Genomic DNA, 17,671 nt, shown 5'->3' with positions numbered 1-17,671 from the left:
CAATAATCAAACCTTTGGTGGAGACTATTGTTTGTAGTGTTTAATACTTTGTTTCTACTGTGGACAACATTGTCATATTAAAGGCCGTGTGTCTGTCTATTTATTTGATTTACACAGTAGCCAATACGATACTACTTCCCCAGTAAAAATTAATTTCCCACAGTGTGAAAACACAATAATGGCAATAATTTGGTAGTCATCAGCAATGATCTATCAAGGGTGCTGCGTTTGCGTGTGTGTATTTCTGTGTGAGCAAGACAAAAGGCGCACAGAGGAAATTGACTACAGAACCAGTTCAAATCAAATGCTTTGAAATCTTCGCACCGGGTTTGTTCCGCTGATACAATAGATGCAATCAGATCACTTTTATAACTTTTCCTCTTCCCCTCATAATTTCCTCTTATAATGTAACTTCATCTACTTTTCTCTCCTCAACCACCAATTATCATTTGTTCTTTTCACTTGCCCGTTCTGTATCTTTTGATATCATCTTCTGGCTCCCTGCGCCCTCATTTTCATTCCTCACTTTCCCTTTTCAACAATTTTGATTTATTTTTATTGTGTTTTAAACATAAACCCTCGTTGCATATTTTCTTCTTCCACTTTTGTCTTCTACCAGAAGAGGGCATCTCACAAAGAATATAAAACACTCTCCAATCGTTTTCTTTGTAGAGGTGGAAAAACAGGAGGAGGACTGAAAAAAAAATCACTGATCTATTTTGATCCCCGCTGTTTTCAGGCAGGAAGTCTGGCAATCTGTCCTATATAGACACACACACACACACACATACACAGACACTGACAGATTTCCCACAAAGACCGTAGACTTTTGAGCTTCCAAAGACAATAACGTAAATGGAGAGAAAGGCAGCCAGGGATATGGATAAAAGACAAGTAAAGATTAAGCATGAAAGAAAAAGATGGGAATCAGGAGCCCCGGAAAAAGGAGGGAGGAAAGGAGTAGCGGGAGGGGTGTTTGCAATGAGTTACGGCTGAGTAAGGTATTTTGGGCAAGAGGAGAAATGACGAAATAACAGACAGCGAAAGTACATAAACATTATGACCACAGGTGATAACTGTTTTTTTAATTTGCACAGCTTTAACCCATTATAAAATGCTTTTCTATTTACACATATAAATGAAATGATGGCAGTGTACTATTGACATTAAAGATCACCATTTTATGATGAGTGCTTAGTGACACCCTGGTCAGATATTAGTTTATAAGTCAGTGTTTAATATGTTTGCCAAGTGTGAAAAATGTGAGACCTAGAGCAAGTATAAGCACCCATGAAATGCACCAGAATATGAGTTTGGGTGTTCATTTTGCTTATGGTAAGCATCTCATGTCATTTTTTTGTGCTAATGAGTTGAGGTTCAGCCTCGCTGAATGGACTATATACATGATTTATGGTTAACAATGATGTTAACTGCGATGATTTTTGAACAGGTTACTGGTCAAAATTGTATTTGTATTAATATTCTTAACTTTACACGCTTCATTGCTGCAATAATTTTCTTTTTTTAACCTACACATTTTATGTTCTTAGTTACTGTGTCTAATCTCTGCAGTATAAATTTTAGATAATGAGAAGAAATGATAGAAATGGATAGGCAAATCACAATCATTATGATTGGTGGCCAATGAGAACTGGTTTAATTTAATTTGAGATGTGAGATTTTAATGTAAAGGAATAGTTTCAGTTTTGGTTTCTAAATAAATTGATAACACCTTAATACACTTCAGCAGATGTGATCTAAATTTGGTCTAACTAGCTAGACACTTCAGGCACATTTTAGGTCATTCAACACTCCGAAATGACTGAATGGTTAGGGTAAGAGTCATGGATAGAGGGTCCTTAGTTGGCACCACATGGAGTGAGATGCTTAGCAAAACCAAAAAATTTCCCTGGAGAACCTCTGCCAGGTCTTTACTGTAGCAGCCTTCAGTTGCTGCTTGTTTATGAGTCTCTCTGCATTCAGTTTTGTATTTAATAATTGAAAGGCATGCTCTGTTGCGCAAACTTCAGTTTACTGACTTATCCATTAACGAATATCTCATTTCTTTACCTTGGGAAACTCTTGGGCTGCTTCTACAGAAGGATTTGGTCATTATCCATTTGCACTGTGAAGTGTTGTCTGATCAGGTCTGAACCCTGTACAACTCAGATACTCATACTGCTACTTCTATCAGCACTCACATCATCATAAACACTAGTAACCTGGTTCAATTGGCACCTATACAAGTCCATGCCATAACACTGCCTCCAACATGTTTGACAAATAATATGGTATACTTGAGATTATGCTCAATTTTCCCCTTTTACATATTTTCCATTTTCTTCTCATGATTCTGGTACATGTTAATCTTGGTTTCATCTGAGCAAAGAAAAACATTTTTAGAGCAGACTCATTTAAACGTTTTCTGGATAAGTCTAAGCTAGTCTTTCTGTTCTTGAGGACGAACAGTTTTTCACCTTGCTGTAAAGCTTCTGCATTTATATTCCTGGAGGCTTTTCGTTGCAGACCTTGACAATGATACATCAACCTACTCAGAAGTGTTCTTGACTTGCTTAGATGTTGTTGTTTTTTTCAACTTGAATATAATTCTGTCACCATGTGCTTCACCAAACAAACAATGCAAACAAACAAAGTACCACGATTGAAAAGAAGCTCACATCCTAGTTCCCTTAGAAAAAGAAAAGAAGAAAGGGAAAAAGAAAGTTAAAAAAGATTACTAATCATTTAAACTTGCCAGAAAGTCAAACCTTTATTTTCAAAGATCATTCTAAGTCACCTTATTGCGCAAGAACAAAGAGAGAAATCAAAGGACATCATGAATAAGAAATCATACAGGGTGAGAGATGAAAGAAATATCGAAATACAGAATGAGAACGTGTGTTAACTTGTGCATTAATTTTAGTAATCCAAAGTCCACACTTTGATCCTCCACCAGCACCACTGAGAGTACAAATGCAGAAAAGTTTCATATCAACTAAGGAATAAAATAGTACATTTGAAAGTACAAACTTTGTTGTCCAGACTTTGATCACTGGAGAACAAATATGGTAGATGATAGTGATGACCATGTACTTTAAAATACTATATTGTTTTTAGCATTAGCATTGAACCTGAAGATCTTAAAAAAACAAAAAAAAACCCAAAAACAAATACAAGCTTGGAAACCTAGATCATGAAATCCTCTTTTTCCTGGTTTACTCTGGTAATCAGTTCTGACCATGTTTGATCGACACATATATTAGTGCCCAACAGTAGCGGTTTTAGATACGGGCGACACGGGCGGTTGCCCGGGGCGGCATCGTGGTGGGGGCGGCATCACGGCTCGTTCTCATGCTGCCCCGACATCATGCCAGCGCATATTGGGAATGGCATTGGTTTTCTATCGCCCATTTGCTGGGAGTAAGGGCGCCCTCCGTTTGCGAGGTGCGCCTGCTGCTTGCGGCACAGGGAGGAGAGGGCGGGGCGGCGGGGGATGCTCTGGCTGGCTGGAGCAGCAAAAATTACCAACTCGCAAAATAAAACAAATTACAAACAAACCAACAAACACGAAAACACCGGACATTATGATACAGACTTGTCATTTGCACCGATGTTTTTTCAAAATTCTATACTCGAAAAGTGAGCGCGAGAGCCCTCGGTGCGCCTGCTTGCTGCTGAAGTCAAAGTAAACTTTATTGTCATCTCCGCTACATACAATCCAGTATATAGAGAGACGAGGCGACGAGGCTCCAGTTACAACAGTGCAAGTAAACAAACAATATATATAAGAAGAGTAAGAAAATAAATATACACTTTAGGACCAGGGGTAAGGGATCAATAACAATTTAAAATGTATATTTTATATTTTGTTGATCTAAAGTCTCACACACAACCCGTTTTTAAACTCTAAAAAAAGAGAAAAGAAGAGGAGGAGTGTAGCGACTTCCACAGTCGCTAGAGGCCGGGAACTGAGCCTGCCTATTTGCCTGTCAACTTTACGCAATAATGCGAGAGGTGGAATTGCTTGCTTGTTTATTAAAGTGCTTGAAAAGTTTACAGAGCAATGTGATCGGCTCGCGATTCAAACTCTTAAAACATCACAGGCTCTAATGCAACAAGGGGAAACTCGTTGTGCTGCGGTCAACAAAAACTACGGCTACCCAGCCCTCCTCTCTGTCAAAATCAAACCAGTGAAAGACAGACTGACAACGCCCTCTTAATGTCGCCGCTAGCACCCACGTGACTCCCGTTACACATCACCATAGCAACCAAACAAATGAAAACCCAGTGATCATTAAAATTCAATACATTTAATTATGACTCCTACAAGGAGAAACGAGCAAAAGATACAGGTAAGCAGATGTGTCATTGGATAATGGCAGGTCATGTATCCTAAAACATTAAGAATCAGGATACTTTCTTAATCCCTAAGGAAATTATGTGGGTTACAGTTCCTCCAAGAAGAAATGGTAAAAATAGCAACAGTAACAGACTAAACTCCAAACAATATATACAATAATATAATATTAATTAGTCAGTGTCAATTGTTGATTTGTCCTGTTCTCATTGTATGACGAATTATGATGTCTGTTTAGTAGCCGTTTGCATACAATGCATACTCCGTCTCTCTCTGCGTGTGTGAGGGGGGGCGCGGGGGGGGGGGGGGGGGGGGGCGCGCCAGAGGGGGTGTTCGCCCAGGGCGCCAAACAGGCTAGGACCGCTACTGGTGCCCAATATTAGTGAGAATATTCAGTGCTGGAAATGTTTTGACAGACACACACACTACTAGTAAAACGTTTGTACACACCATTTCATTTAATGTTTTTTCTTTAGTTTCATGACTATTTTAAATGTTTTACAATTTTACTAAATTGTAGATTCTCACTGAAGGCACCAAAACTATGAAGGACCACATATGGGATTATGTAGTGAACAAAAACGTGTTAAATAACTCAAAACTTCTATTATATTTTAGATTCTTCAAAATAGCCATCCTTTGCTTTGATTACTGCTTTGCACACTCTTGGCATTCTCTCGATGAGCTCCATGAGGCAGTCACCTGAAATGGTTTTCCCAGAGATGCTGAGCACTTGTTGTCTCTTTTGCCTTCACTCTGTGGTCCATCTCATCCCAAAGCATCTCAGTTGGGTTTAGATCAGGTGACTGTTGAGGTCCGGGCCAAATAGCCCTTACACACCCTGGAGGTGTGTTTGGGGACATCCGTTCACCTTTTCTGTGTCACACAAAGACACTACAAGTGGAACCAAAGATCTCAGATTGTGACTCTGACCAAAGCACAGATTTCCACTGGTCTAATGTCCATTCCTTCTATTTCTTGGCCCACACAACTCTCATCTGCTTGTTGCTTTTGTGGTTTCTTAGCAGCTACTTGACTATAAAGACCTGATTGAACAGTTAATGTAAAGACGCATCTGCTACTGCAACTGTGGCATTCATCTGGGCTCTAATCTGAGGTGCTGTTAACTTGTGATTTCTGAAGCTGGCGGATCTCTGCACAACACAACTGATTGTCCCAAGCCCATTAAGAAGGCAAGAAATTTCACATATGAACCCTGAAAAGGCCCTGTGACGTGAAAAACATTTCAGGTGACTACATCATGAAGCTCTCCGAGAGAAGGCCAAAGCGAAGGGTGGCTTTGTTACATAATTCCATATTTCTTGCTTGCATAAATTCCCCTCTTGGCCCTGCAGGCTGTCTATCCTTCAAGCTCGGGTTGTCTGCCAGAGGCCTGTGAGCTTAAGGGTCTTGTGCAGTATCTTTGCTGTTCCTAGTACTGCACTCTTCTGGACAGAGATCTCAGATATTGTTGCTGGGATCTACTGGAGCCACTCACCTAACTTGGAAGTCACTGCACCTAGTCCTCCATATTGTGAGAGAGAGAGAGAGAAAGAAAGAGAGAGAGAGAAAGAGAGAGAGAGAGAGAGAGAGAGAGAGAGAGACTTTTTTTGGTTTTATGGTAGGAGATTTTGGTTACACCATAACTCATACAGCATTATTATACCTGACTGAGCTGAATATGCTGACACACTGTATTTATCTGCTTTCTTATACTTGATATCTTGTAATTGGCTCTATTCTTATTTATAACCCTATTTTTCCTTTGCTGTATCTCATTTGCCGCTGCAATGATCCAATTTCCCCTTGGGGATTTTCAAAGTTTCATCTCCTCTAGAAATCATTTAATGCACAATGGAACAGAGAATGCATCTGTTCAGTCTATGTGGAATACATCTGACACCAATTCATGATAGCTCTCGCTACAAGGCCATACCGGTTATATCACATCTGTATATTTTCTACTAATGGATAAATAAGACATATGATGGTTCAACTAAGGAATTTAATGCAAAGTGTAAGCTGAAGTTTAGCTCCCTTCCAGGTACACTCAGTCTTAGTACGTTTACTTCATATGGTCATCTGTTTCTCTTTAAATAAATATTATTTTCATTGAAAGTAGAGATCTCTCTGTCTATTTATATATTTTTTATATCAAGTTTAAGATATTTTTCCCAGTCATAAGGCATTGCAAAACATAATAGATATTTCAACTGTTCTTTCTTTGTTTGTTTTTTAACTTCTCTGCTTTTACTCAGATGGGAATTTTAAATCTGGGAGTAGAATCAGAGTAACAGCTGTACGACAGCAGTGCCACAGTCACAGTGAGTGCCTGTTTGAAAGTGAGTGTTGGTTAGCATCTTTACAGAACTTCAGTTTGGAGACCAATACAACATGCCCAGGCATGCCTATGCATTTTCTGCAATAATTATCAACACAATGTAAAAGAAAAAGATTCAGTTTAAAATGTTCTCAGCCATTTTATCCTTTTATATTTGACTGCTGCCTGTTTGCAATGCCAAATTTAAAAATACTCTTTCATCTCTCAATAGTCAAAGTAAGGTAATGTTCACAATAAATGTAGGGATTGTAGTTTATTTTTCAACTTTCTATGTGATGTCAAAAATACAAACATCTAAGCAAATAACCTGGGACGTCAGCATAAACGTTAACAGCAAACCTCTATTTCCCTGAAGATGCATACACACAAACAAATGTGCCATTTCAGAGGATCTCCATCGAACACACACACAAACGCACGCACGCAAACAAAGTCCATTAACATGAGTGTGTGTTCATTATTTATCATCGTTTATATCTTTGGTTGAATGCCAGCTAAGATAACAAGGCTAAAACTGCTGACTGTTGGGTAATTTGCTTTCACACACTTACACACTAGATTGAACAATCCGGTTTCTTTGTTCAAGCACTCACGGACTGAATTTACAGAGCTGGACAGAAAACAAAGAGGTCTCCTGTGATTATGTCTGCATATTCGTTGTTGGGGTTTTTTTTATTATTATTTTAAATATTGCTACTGGAAATACCAGGACTAAACTGCTGACTGATTCACATTTATACATTACATAAACACGCAGAAACTCCATGGTTGTCTTACAGAGCCAAAAATACTCTTGGGTCTATGCATAAAAATACACATCACAGTGATTCAATGTTATATTTCTTGTCTCTCTCTAAGTTTAAACTTAAAATGTTGCTGACTCTATAAAAAGATGTCTTTGTTCTGTCCAAAGTGGTAATCAAGGAGATTCTCTTTCTTTCCCTCCCCCTCTCCCTGGTGCTGTGCATTCTTTGTTGGAGTGGTTTTCTCAGAAAATTGTCTGTCAAACTGTGTGGCGACAGTGCTTCGATGAGCTTGATGAGCTTCAGTATTCTGTGTTCACAGTGGCTCACAGTGCTCATGGAATCCCACCACTTGTATTATAAGCTTCATTTATCAGTGCAACATTGGAATATTAAAACCACTTGTCTAATATTGTGCAGCCCCCCCGATTATTGCAAATGAAGTGGTATTTACATAATGTCTGGCACCAGGATGTTAGCAGGTGATCACTGAGGTCATGTAGGTTGCAGGGATCGGGCCACGGTGGACTGGTCTTGATCTGTTGTACCCTGGGAATACTCGATTAAATTAGGATCTGGCAAGTTTTTGTATATTGCATGAGGTGACACTGACCTGCTGAGGCATCACAAAATCAAATAGAGTTTTGCAACATTGTGTTGTACCTTAAATTGGACATTTCAAACATTTTGTTTATTAAATGACTAGAAATGACAGAAAAATGTGCAGTATCCTTCGAAGTAAGTTATCTGTGAGAGTAAATCACGTCTTAGTCTTCCAAATCTTCCAAAAGGCCTACTTTGAGAAAAGAAACAATATAATTTGTTTAGCTCTCTCATCTCTCTTTACCACACTAATCACTTTTTTTACAGTAATTTTTATTGACATAAAATTTACTTCAAATGGGAAAAATATCAAACCTTACTTATATTTCTTTCATGTAAGAATGTGCACAGTATGTGAGTTTGGGTGTTTACTGGACATTCGAGAGATTAACATCAGATATGTCAGCAGTCTGATGGATATGTCACATTAACTCTATTTTTTGTTTGTGTGTGTGGGTGTTTGTGACACCAGAAGACAAGGTATTTCATGCTGGACTCTTCCATTACCTGAGGTCAGCACTGTTACTGACAAAGTGAGAAAAATGTGTGCATGCATGTGTGTCTGTATGTGTGTGAGCAATAAACTGCACAGTGCAGGTGTGAAGAGCCACGAGGACAGTGGCTGGTCTAAATCAGGAGCTACAGTACAGCTGGTCTGGGGCTCATGGGAGTTCACTCTAACCTCCCACACACAGGAGGGTCCTAACAACCTAAAGCCTTACCTGATTTAAATTTACCATTCATGGTCAACTGTTTGGGCATGTCCAGACAGGTGCCTACCTAGCTGCTATTTTTAAATCTCTCTGTGTACTGTGATTGCAGAAAAGAAGCAACTTCTGGTTTCTACTAAGTCGACTTTTTGTGTGGAAGTTACATTCAAATCGTTTTTGCCTCGGGTAAGGAGTGAGACCAGGAGAGTGCTCATTACATTCTTCACCATTTGCTGGGTTGTGCATCATGAAGTAGTCTCCTAGGGTGAGACTAGACTTAGGGAAAACATTCAGTGTAAACGATATTAACTGTGGTGCATGCCAGCATACCATCTCGAGCTACCTGAGAGAACATTAAAAATACAGGAGGTTTTTGGTCATAAAAACATTCTTCACCCATCATATGTCTCCTAGTGAATTCATCCTCTGTCCCAAAAAAAGTAACTCAAGTTTAGGGACCATGATTTTGTCAAAATGGAGGAGGTCCAGTACCCAGACACAAGTCTTATGGGGCATGAGAAGACTTTCATTAAAAGAACTTAAGAGATATAAAAATAGCATCCACGCAGAAAATTGTCCAGAGGTGTAGAAGATGATGACCTTGAATTTCATACATATATATATGTGTGTGTGTGTGTGTGTGTGTGTGTGTGTATATACATATATATATATATATATATATATATATATATATATATATATATATATATATATATATATATATATATATATATATATATATATATATATATATATATATATATATATATATATATATATATATATAGAGAGAGAGAGAGAGAGAGAGAGAGATCTATCTATCTATCTATCTATCTATATATATATATATATATATATATAGATATATATATACATATATATATATATATATATATATATATATATATATATATATATATATATATATATATATATATATATATATATAGAGAGAGAGAGAGAGAGAGATCTATCTATCTATCTATCTATCTATATATATATATATATATATATATATATAACCATAACCATAACCAAGTGGCCGGCATAGTGTACAGGAACATCTGTGTCGAGTATAACCTGGAAGTCTGACCCAGTGGTCAAAATGGGAGCTGCCCCCAAGGGCGGTGGAGAATGACCGAGCTAAGATCCTGTGGGACTTCCAGATACAGACGGACAAAATGGTGGTGGCTAACCAAAACGGACATAGTGGTGGTAGACAAACAGAAGAAGACGGCCGTAGTGATCGATGTAGCGGTTCCGAATGACAGCAACATCAGGAAGAAGGAACACGAGAAGCTGGAGAAATACCAAGGGCTCAGAGAAGAGCTCGAGAGGATGTGGAGGGTGAAGGTAACGGTGGTCCCAGTGGTTATCGGAGCACTAGGTGCAGTGACTCCCAAGCTAGGCGAGTGGCTCCAGCAGATCCCGGGAATAACATCGGAAATCTCTGTCCAGAAGAGTGCAGTCCTGGGAACAGCTAAGATACTGCGCAGGACCCTCAAGCTCCCAGGCCTCTGGTAGAGGACCCGGCCTTGAAGGATAAAACCGCTGTTTTATATATATATATATATATATATATATATATATATATATATAGGGAGGGAGAGAGAGAGAGAGAGAAAGAGAGAAGAGAGAGAGAGAGAGAGAGAGAGATAGATAGATAGATAGATAGATAGATAGATAGATAGATAGATAGATAGATATAGATAGATATAGATAGATATAGATATATATGCCACACTTTAACAGCCACACATCAAGCTTCACACAATTGTCTTTGTCAGCCCATCATCCACTCCCTTCCATTTCATGAGATGGTGAAATACACACCTCTCCAAGTCCCAAAGGACCCCAAAGTCTGCCAATAGGAGACTGAGGCTGAGAATGGATGATGGGACGATATTTAAACGACACGAACACATACTTCCTCCTTTCACTCCCTCTCCTTCCTTTTCCCGTCTTCTTCGATACATCATTCACCATCTCCTCTGCTTGCCTCTCTCACTCAAACCTCCCTTTGTTTCCATCTCTCTTCTCTCTTTACCACACTAATCACTCAGATTAGGTTTTTTTTCCTTTGGTAAAGAAATTAAGCTTTCAATGTCAAGCCTAGTATGAAACACACACACACACACACACACGCACGCACATCTGATCAACATAAACTGCAATGCAGCTGTGACAGCAAAGAGCAATCCATCCACTAATTGAGATCATGTGCCTATTGCCCTGTTTGCCTGAAGGAAATGACAAACATTCTGCTAAACAGCACTGACTAAAAGCTTCAGACAGAGAATGCTTTCCACTCTTTCTCGTCCCTTTAATCTAATTTGGCATAGAACAACACATCTTTATACACATATATAGACTTACCTCATTTTCAATGAGGTAAGTCTAATTTCCCTTTAGTTGAAGTAGTTGAAGTAAACATTTTGAAATAATTTGCCAATAATAAAGATTTTTTAGATAAGAAATGAAGGCATAAACATTTAAAGGACCCAATGCTTACTGCACATCAGATCTTCTGAAACTGTCTTGCATCTCAGTAACTCATTGTGGAGATGTGAGCATCAAACATGATTGGTTAAACATTTTTCTTGGTAGGCAGCTAGTATATATATCTTGAAAATGAAAGAAATCTCAAGTCAATGAAGACGCTTGCTCAAATCTTTACTCTGGAATTCATGCTGAAACAGTGTACAGCGCACATTCATGAAAGGGTGACGTTAAGGCCCAAAATCTCAACTTAGTTTTGTAGTGAGTATTCACATACAAAGAAAAGATGGAATGCAGATAAAATACTGAAGTCAGGGCTCATAAACAGGAAAATGTGCATCAGCATTTGATTACATCGCATCATATGAGACTTTATAAACTAATTTCCCAAGTCTGACTGTTAGATCCACTTCAAATAAAGTTTCAGCAACACCCATTAACAGTCGTCAACTCTGGCAAAAACGGCAGCACTTACTGAAAACTCACGATATCCTCAACAACTCAACTCAGTATCACCATCATCAAAGAGTAAATAAACATTTACACTCTGCACTGTGCATGGTGATAATAAAGGTAAGCAGAGGAGTAATTAATTCAGATGAATGCCACCCAGAGCATTTGTGGTGACTAGGAGGTAAAAATATAAATTACTGCAAAATATCTTATTGACACAGGCCCATTTTTAAATTCCTGATTCATTGCTAAGTATTGATATTCAAGTATGTTAAAATATAGTATGTACTAAAATGCTTTTATCCAAAAGACAGTATTAGAAACTTTCAGTCACAGGCCTTTAAGGAGAAATGTGGAGTGCCTGGCTGGGATCTTGGTGGGTTTCAGGGGGTTAAAGTAAATTGGCTGAGTTTACAGCAAAATTAAGCCATTAACGGGAGTCACATCAGCCCAGACAATGACAATCAAAGCTGATGACCCTGACCTGTAGTCATTGCTGTCTTTGTCTGTCTGTTCCCTTAGTTTTATGAGATACATGAGCTAGAATTGTTCTGGCCTCTTTTATACCCTGTTGTATTTTTTTGTCTCAAACTATTTATGTAGCTATAACCACATTGCTAATTAATGATGGCGATTTTTATAGATTTTCCAATTGTTGTTTTAAAACCTTTTGTGACACTGATCAGAGAATACCACAAGAATACGATTTTATTTTATGACCCCACTGATTGGCAGCCAATCAGGACTTAAAAACAATAAAAGCCCACTGCACTCACTGCCAGTAAAATTTTTATCAGCATAAAAGCTGTGTGTGTGTGAGTGTGTGTGTATGAATGCTGAAACACACTGCAGACCTCTGACAGTTTTATAGTTATTCATAGACTATTTATCGCTTCGGTGTGGTGAAAGAATAAAGCTTCTGCACAAAGTTACACATAAATGTTTCAACTCAGGAGTTTCAACCACACTATAAAAACTAATTCTGCTGTTTTAACATACACACTTAGCAAAACTTGACAATGGTTTTGTAAGGCCAAAGTTGAAATGCAATTCTCAGTGTTGTAAAATCGCATCTGGTTTATGGCTTAATGTTGTAGCAGAAGTATTTTAATAATTTACGCACATATTAAAAGAGGTCATTATGGAAACACACAAGGCAGCACATTACAAATTACATTATGCTTAGCCAAAAAGAATAAGCAGGTAAAAAAAAGAAAACACTCACTCTACACAGCGCACACTCTAAGACACACACATGCACACAAACACACCACGCTCAAGTCCAGACAGGAATTAGGCAGGCTGATTGGTGAGTGACAACTGAAATTGAATTTCTCTGCTGTGAAGGCCCAAAGGACTCAGGGGAGAACATAAACACAATCACATGTGGGTATCGGTACACACAGGCATGAAAAAGCACACACACATCAGACATACACACACATCAGCATGAACAATTGCTGAATAATTGCTGGCGCACACACAAATACACGCACATATTCTTTCTCCCTCAGCTTCGCTTTCTCTCTTGTTCTCTTTCTCTTGAACAAATACAAATACAAACACACACACACATATAAACTTATATCCCCACCAGTCCCTGCTCTCTAATTTACTGCCAAAGCTGTCTCTTCAAAAGCAAATCTCTTTTTTTTTTCTCTTCCCAAAACATCACAATGGCAATCACATCTGGCAGCTCCAAACAAAACAACAAGTTTGAGAAAGTCCATCATTATACTGTGGCCAGTTAGCTATGATTTGAATTGTGATGATGAAAATGACAATCACTGGGCCACACATGATGCCAACTCCCACTAGCCAAATTTGGAAGAGAAATTTAGGAATCATGAAGGGAAATTTAGTTGTGCATTGGTGTTTCTGAGCTTGTGAGTTAAAGAGTTTTTATTCTTATAGCATATGCCTTATAAAATAATAGCAGACAACTGTGCTTGCAAAATCAGTCAACATAATACACCCCAGAGAATCTTCTGCTAACATCCACTGACCGATACCACAAGATACCTCTAGAGAATCTGTGACCACGTCTTGATGATTCAGAGCTGTTTGGGTGCCACAAAGGGGACCTATGTAAGAATAAACTAGTGATTTCAAAGTTGTGGCTGAATGGTATATATTAGCTACCTCTGAACTTACTTTGCTGTGATTACAATGATACAGTACAGGCACATTATTTACATGATGAAAATAGTGTTGTTGTTTTTTTTACTTCTTTAGCAAAGATTAAATAATTTATCGCAAACATTTGATTTTAATGGAATTTTTAAAGCCATTGTATTTGAATTGCTCACTAATACAGTAACTGCACTAAATGCAGCTTTTTTTTTTTGGAATACAATGGAAGCTCGCTGGTAAGCACAGCATGAACACTTTTAAGTACACTTTGTGCCAGATTGCAACTAAATTACTAAAAACTCATATTGCCAAATTTCTCTGCTGGCAGACTTAATTTGTCACACAGCTGTGCTTCAGTAAATATAAATACACATCTTCGAGTAAGCAAAGAATTATGATGGAGAATTGCATCACTTATAAATTCAGTCTTTTTCCATTTAGCTATTCGCACCATGATTTGAGGTCTAAATCACGCACTGCGCATTTTAAGCAATATACTTGATGGTTGCATTTTTCTGTAAACAAGTTATAGTCATCAAGAAAAAGGGTGCTGCGTGACCATGTTGCTGCTTATTTTTTCAATTATTCATTTATTTCATAAACTAACAAACTACTCCTCTCAGATAAGTCGATCCATATCTCATAACCAGCTGAAGACTCAGAGCTGGCTGTCAGCAGGGAAATTAGTAAATCATAAGAAATTCCAAAAATATATTCAGATTTTTCCTGTGAGCAACAGTTGTCTCCTGGAATCTTTAGAAGGCGATGTAGAAATTCTACACTGTTCACTCTTTTATGCACTATAATGTTTTTTTGGAGGAAATTAGTAAGCGCCCGAGGTCTTCTGCTTCAAAACTGCAGTCAACACTAATACTTCACAGTCTAAACTATATCTTTGCTCTGCTCCAACTGTGATCTCATCTATCTATCTCTAAACCAACTGAAGAAACAGGCTTAAAGCTGGCTGCTGGCAGGGAAATCATACAGCTATTACACTGGCACTTCATAGTCTAAATTGCTAACTGTAACTTTCCTCTGCTCCAGTTGCCACCACCCTTTTTTTTCCTGAGTAAATTCCCACCATTTCTGGCTTTCTCTTTCTCCATAGGCAAATCACAAACTTACTAAACTTACTTTTCTGTGAAAGAAAAGTGCAGCAGCCAGCAGTGGGTTAACAAGTAACAAGTTAATATGTCTTCTTTCTGACATGAGATTCATGTTTACTGTGACAGTTTTAAAAAGATAAAATAATATAATACTGTGTATAAGGTGTGTTGCTCCATCTCCTGTTATTTATTTAAACAGATCCTAATGTGGTATACAGTCACTATGTTTTAGTCTGGATGCTAGATAAACCTATGTCTGATTTATTTATCTATCACAGATATAAGTAACTTCTTTCCAATATTACATCTGTGTCTTCTTGACTTAGCGTTTCCCTTATTGCTTTTTGCTAAAATCGGACCTGAACTGATCCAAAACAATTCAGTTTCTGCTACTTTCAGACTGGAATGTGTTAGTGTATACTTTGGTAACAAGTTTTACACCAGTGACTAAATGTCAGACTATATGTCAGCTCATCCACCACCCACCTCCCCCTCCATGAGACACTGAAATAGCCATGCTTCGAGGCCATGAAGAATCGTCCATTTAATATAGAAAAATTAATTATTGTCTTTCTGCAGCAGCAAAGACAACATCATGTGTATCATATGCACCATTCATAGACATAGCTGATAATTGGTGCCACATATAAACAATACATAAAATAGATGGCTTTTAGTACAATTAACAACCTGAGTCCAGTTTACTGACAAAGCTTACTTAGCACCCACCTATCACATAACACAGTCACACCTCTAATAGGCAGTTTGAACCAACTACTTTTTTACAAGACTATGAATGTATTTATTTTGATATATAGAATTCTTTGAGGATTGTCTGTGAAAAGTATTTGTATCTGCCTCTGTTTTTTCACACAACGGCATGGCCTATGCCATATCTTCATCTCTTTTATGCTTCTTGCTTGCTGTGTCTTCCCTGAGGCATTTACCCATCCACCTCTCGCACCCTTTTTCTCCATCTTAATATTCTGAAGTTGCTTACTGAAACATAAGGCATTATGTGGAAATACTTTACTAGAGGTTTACAGGGGTCAAATCCTGCCTCATTTACATTCTACTATCACAGTGTAGTTTCTTAGGCCCCAGGGCAATAACGGATATTGCATGTGTGTATGATGTAAGCCTTAGAAAGTGTTTACAAAGCAGGACATGAGCCTTGGTGTGTATATATTAACAGGATTAATAAAACACACAAAAATAAGGACATAGTTAAAATTACAGTGATGATGGAACAGAGGAGCAAAGTCTAATACCACCTATACTGAATACACAATGAAGAAAACAGGTTTGGGGATGAGCCTTCAATGTCTGGGTTGATTCTACTGGATCACTTTATTGTGTCCTCCCACAGTGAACATGAATCTAGAGTTTATAGTTTCAATGTCAGCCACTATTCAGGTGTTTGCTTAGGTCCAAGAGATGTGGACAAAGATATGAATAATGTGTTCATGTGTACGACAATGAAGTGGAATCAGTAACCGTAATAATATATGTTTGACTAAACAAACTTCATATAGAGTGAAGACAACTGATTAAGATTTAATTTGAAGAAAGAACCCCCACCCCCAACACACACACACATAAATTATCATCACTCCCATGTTCCATTACATTACAGAAGCCCTTTTAAATGCACTCTCTCAGATTTTTCACATAAACCCCCACATAAACACAAGCCCATATAACATCCTGGCACTTTAATGATAGAAACACACACACGCGCTTCTTACCGGAGTGAAGTTCATGACTTTGAGAATCCAGATGGTCAGTGCCAGGTTGACAATCATGGTGACGAGGAGGAGGAGGATGAAAAAGTACAAGCATCTCTTTCTCCAGCCATAGATTCCCACTGCTGGATAAACCTGCGCACCACAAACTGAAGCCCCTCTCTGGTGGAGGGGGTTGGGCTGTGCTGCAAGGATATACTGCTCCTGGGTCATCTGAGGGAGACACAAATATAATGTTACATGTAAGATGTAACATTTTTTTTTTTTTAGAAATTTCTCTCATTCTTCAATTTTATTTGAAGAATATCTCTATACTGACATTTTTTTAAGAAATGGAAATGCAGAGGGTTTATTATCCCTGTTTGTCAGCTGTAGATGCCCTAGTAAAATACTGAACATATTTTTTCTATTATTGTGAATGTTTGTATTCATTTATATTATACAAGGATGATAAACAAATGTGATGACTGGGAAGAAACAAATTCAAAAACAAGCAATTAATGGAATTTTTATTTCTCTCTTTTTCAGTCAGTGTTGTGGCCATTTTAAGGCATAGGTAAGCCTGTATCAGATGCCTCCAGTTGGAGGAACACTGTTAATGTACAATCGGTATTAGCTATTACACCATATAACTGTGATTTGTCTTTTATTTGCAGGTGCGTACTAAAATACAGTCAGATCTAGCCAACACATAAGATAAATGGTCTCTACATTTTGCATCCAAAATAAGAGTGTTTGGAGCTGATCCACAGGCGCTAGATCCGGGCCAATCTCATACTGATTATAACTGCAGCTCATTAAAAAGAAAACTAGAAATAAGTTACCCTGAGATGTGGATATTTAAAAAAAACAAAAAACTCCAACATTAGACCTTATCATAATAAAACTCAATGATAACTTGGAAATGGCTAAAAGAAAGTCTTAGTCGTTATTATGAACTGTTACATTAAGTTGTGTAGGGCATCAAATTGTCCAGAAATG

At 38.0% G+C, this 17,671-nt stretch overlaps 1 protein-coding gene across 1 annotated transcript in view; it reads right to left on the bottom strand.

Moving 5' to 3' along the window:
• The window catches only part of LOC102784717 (zeta-sarcoglycan), a 365,649-nt gene that overhangs the window by 153,985 nt on the left and 193,993 nt on the right, over positions 1–17,671 (bottom strand). Inside the window, exon 2 of the mRNA XM_006790836.2 lies at positions 16,694–16,903. Within this exon, the coding sequence (XP_006790899.2) occupies positions 16,694–16,903 (210 nt within the window). The remainder of the gene's footprint in view (positions 1–16,693; positions 16,904–17,671) is intronic.

Source organism: Neolamprologus brichardi, chromosome 6 (genome assembly GCF_056152115.1).
Source record: "Neolamprologus brichardi isolate AB-2024 chromosome 6, ASM5615211v1, whole genome shotgun sequence".
Taxonomy (NCBI): domain Eukaryota; kingdom Metazoa; phylum Chordata; class Actinopteri; order Cichliformes; family Cichlidae; genus Neolamprologus; species Neolamprologus brichardi.
This window is presented reverse-complemented; position numbering and strand designations above follow the sequence as displayed.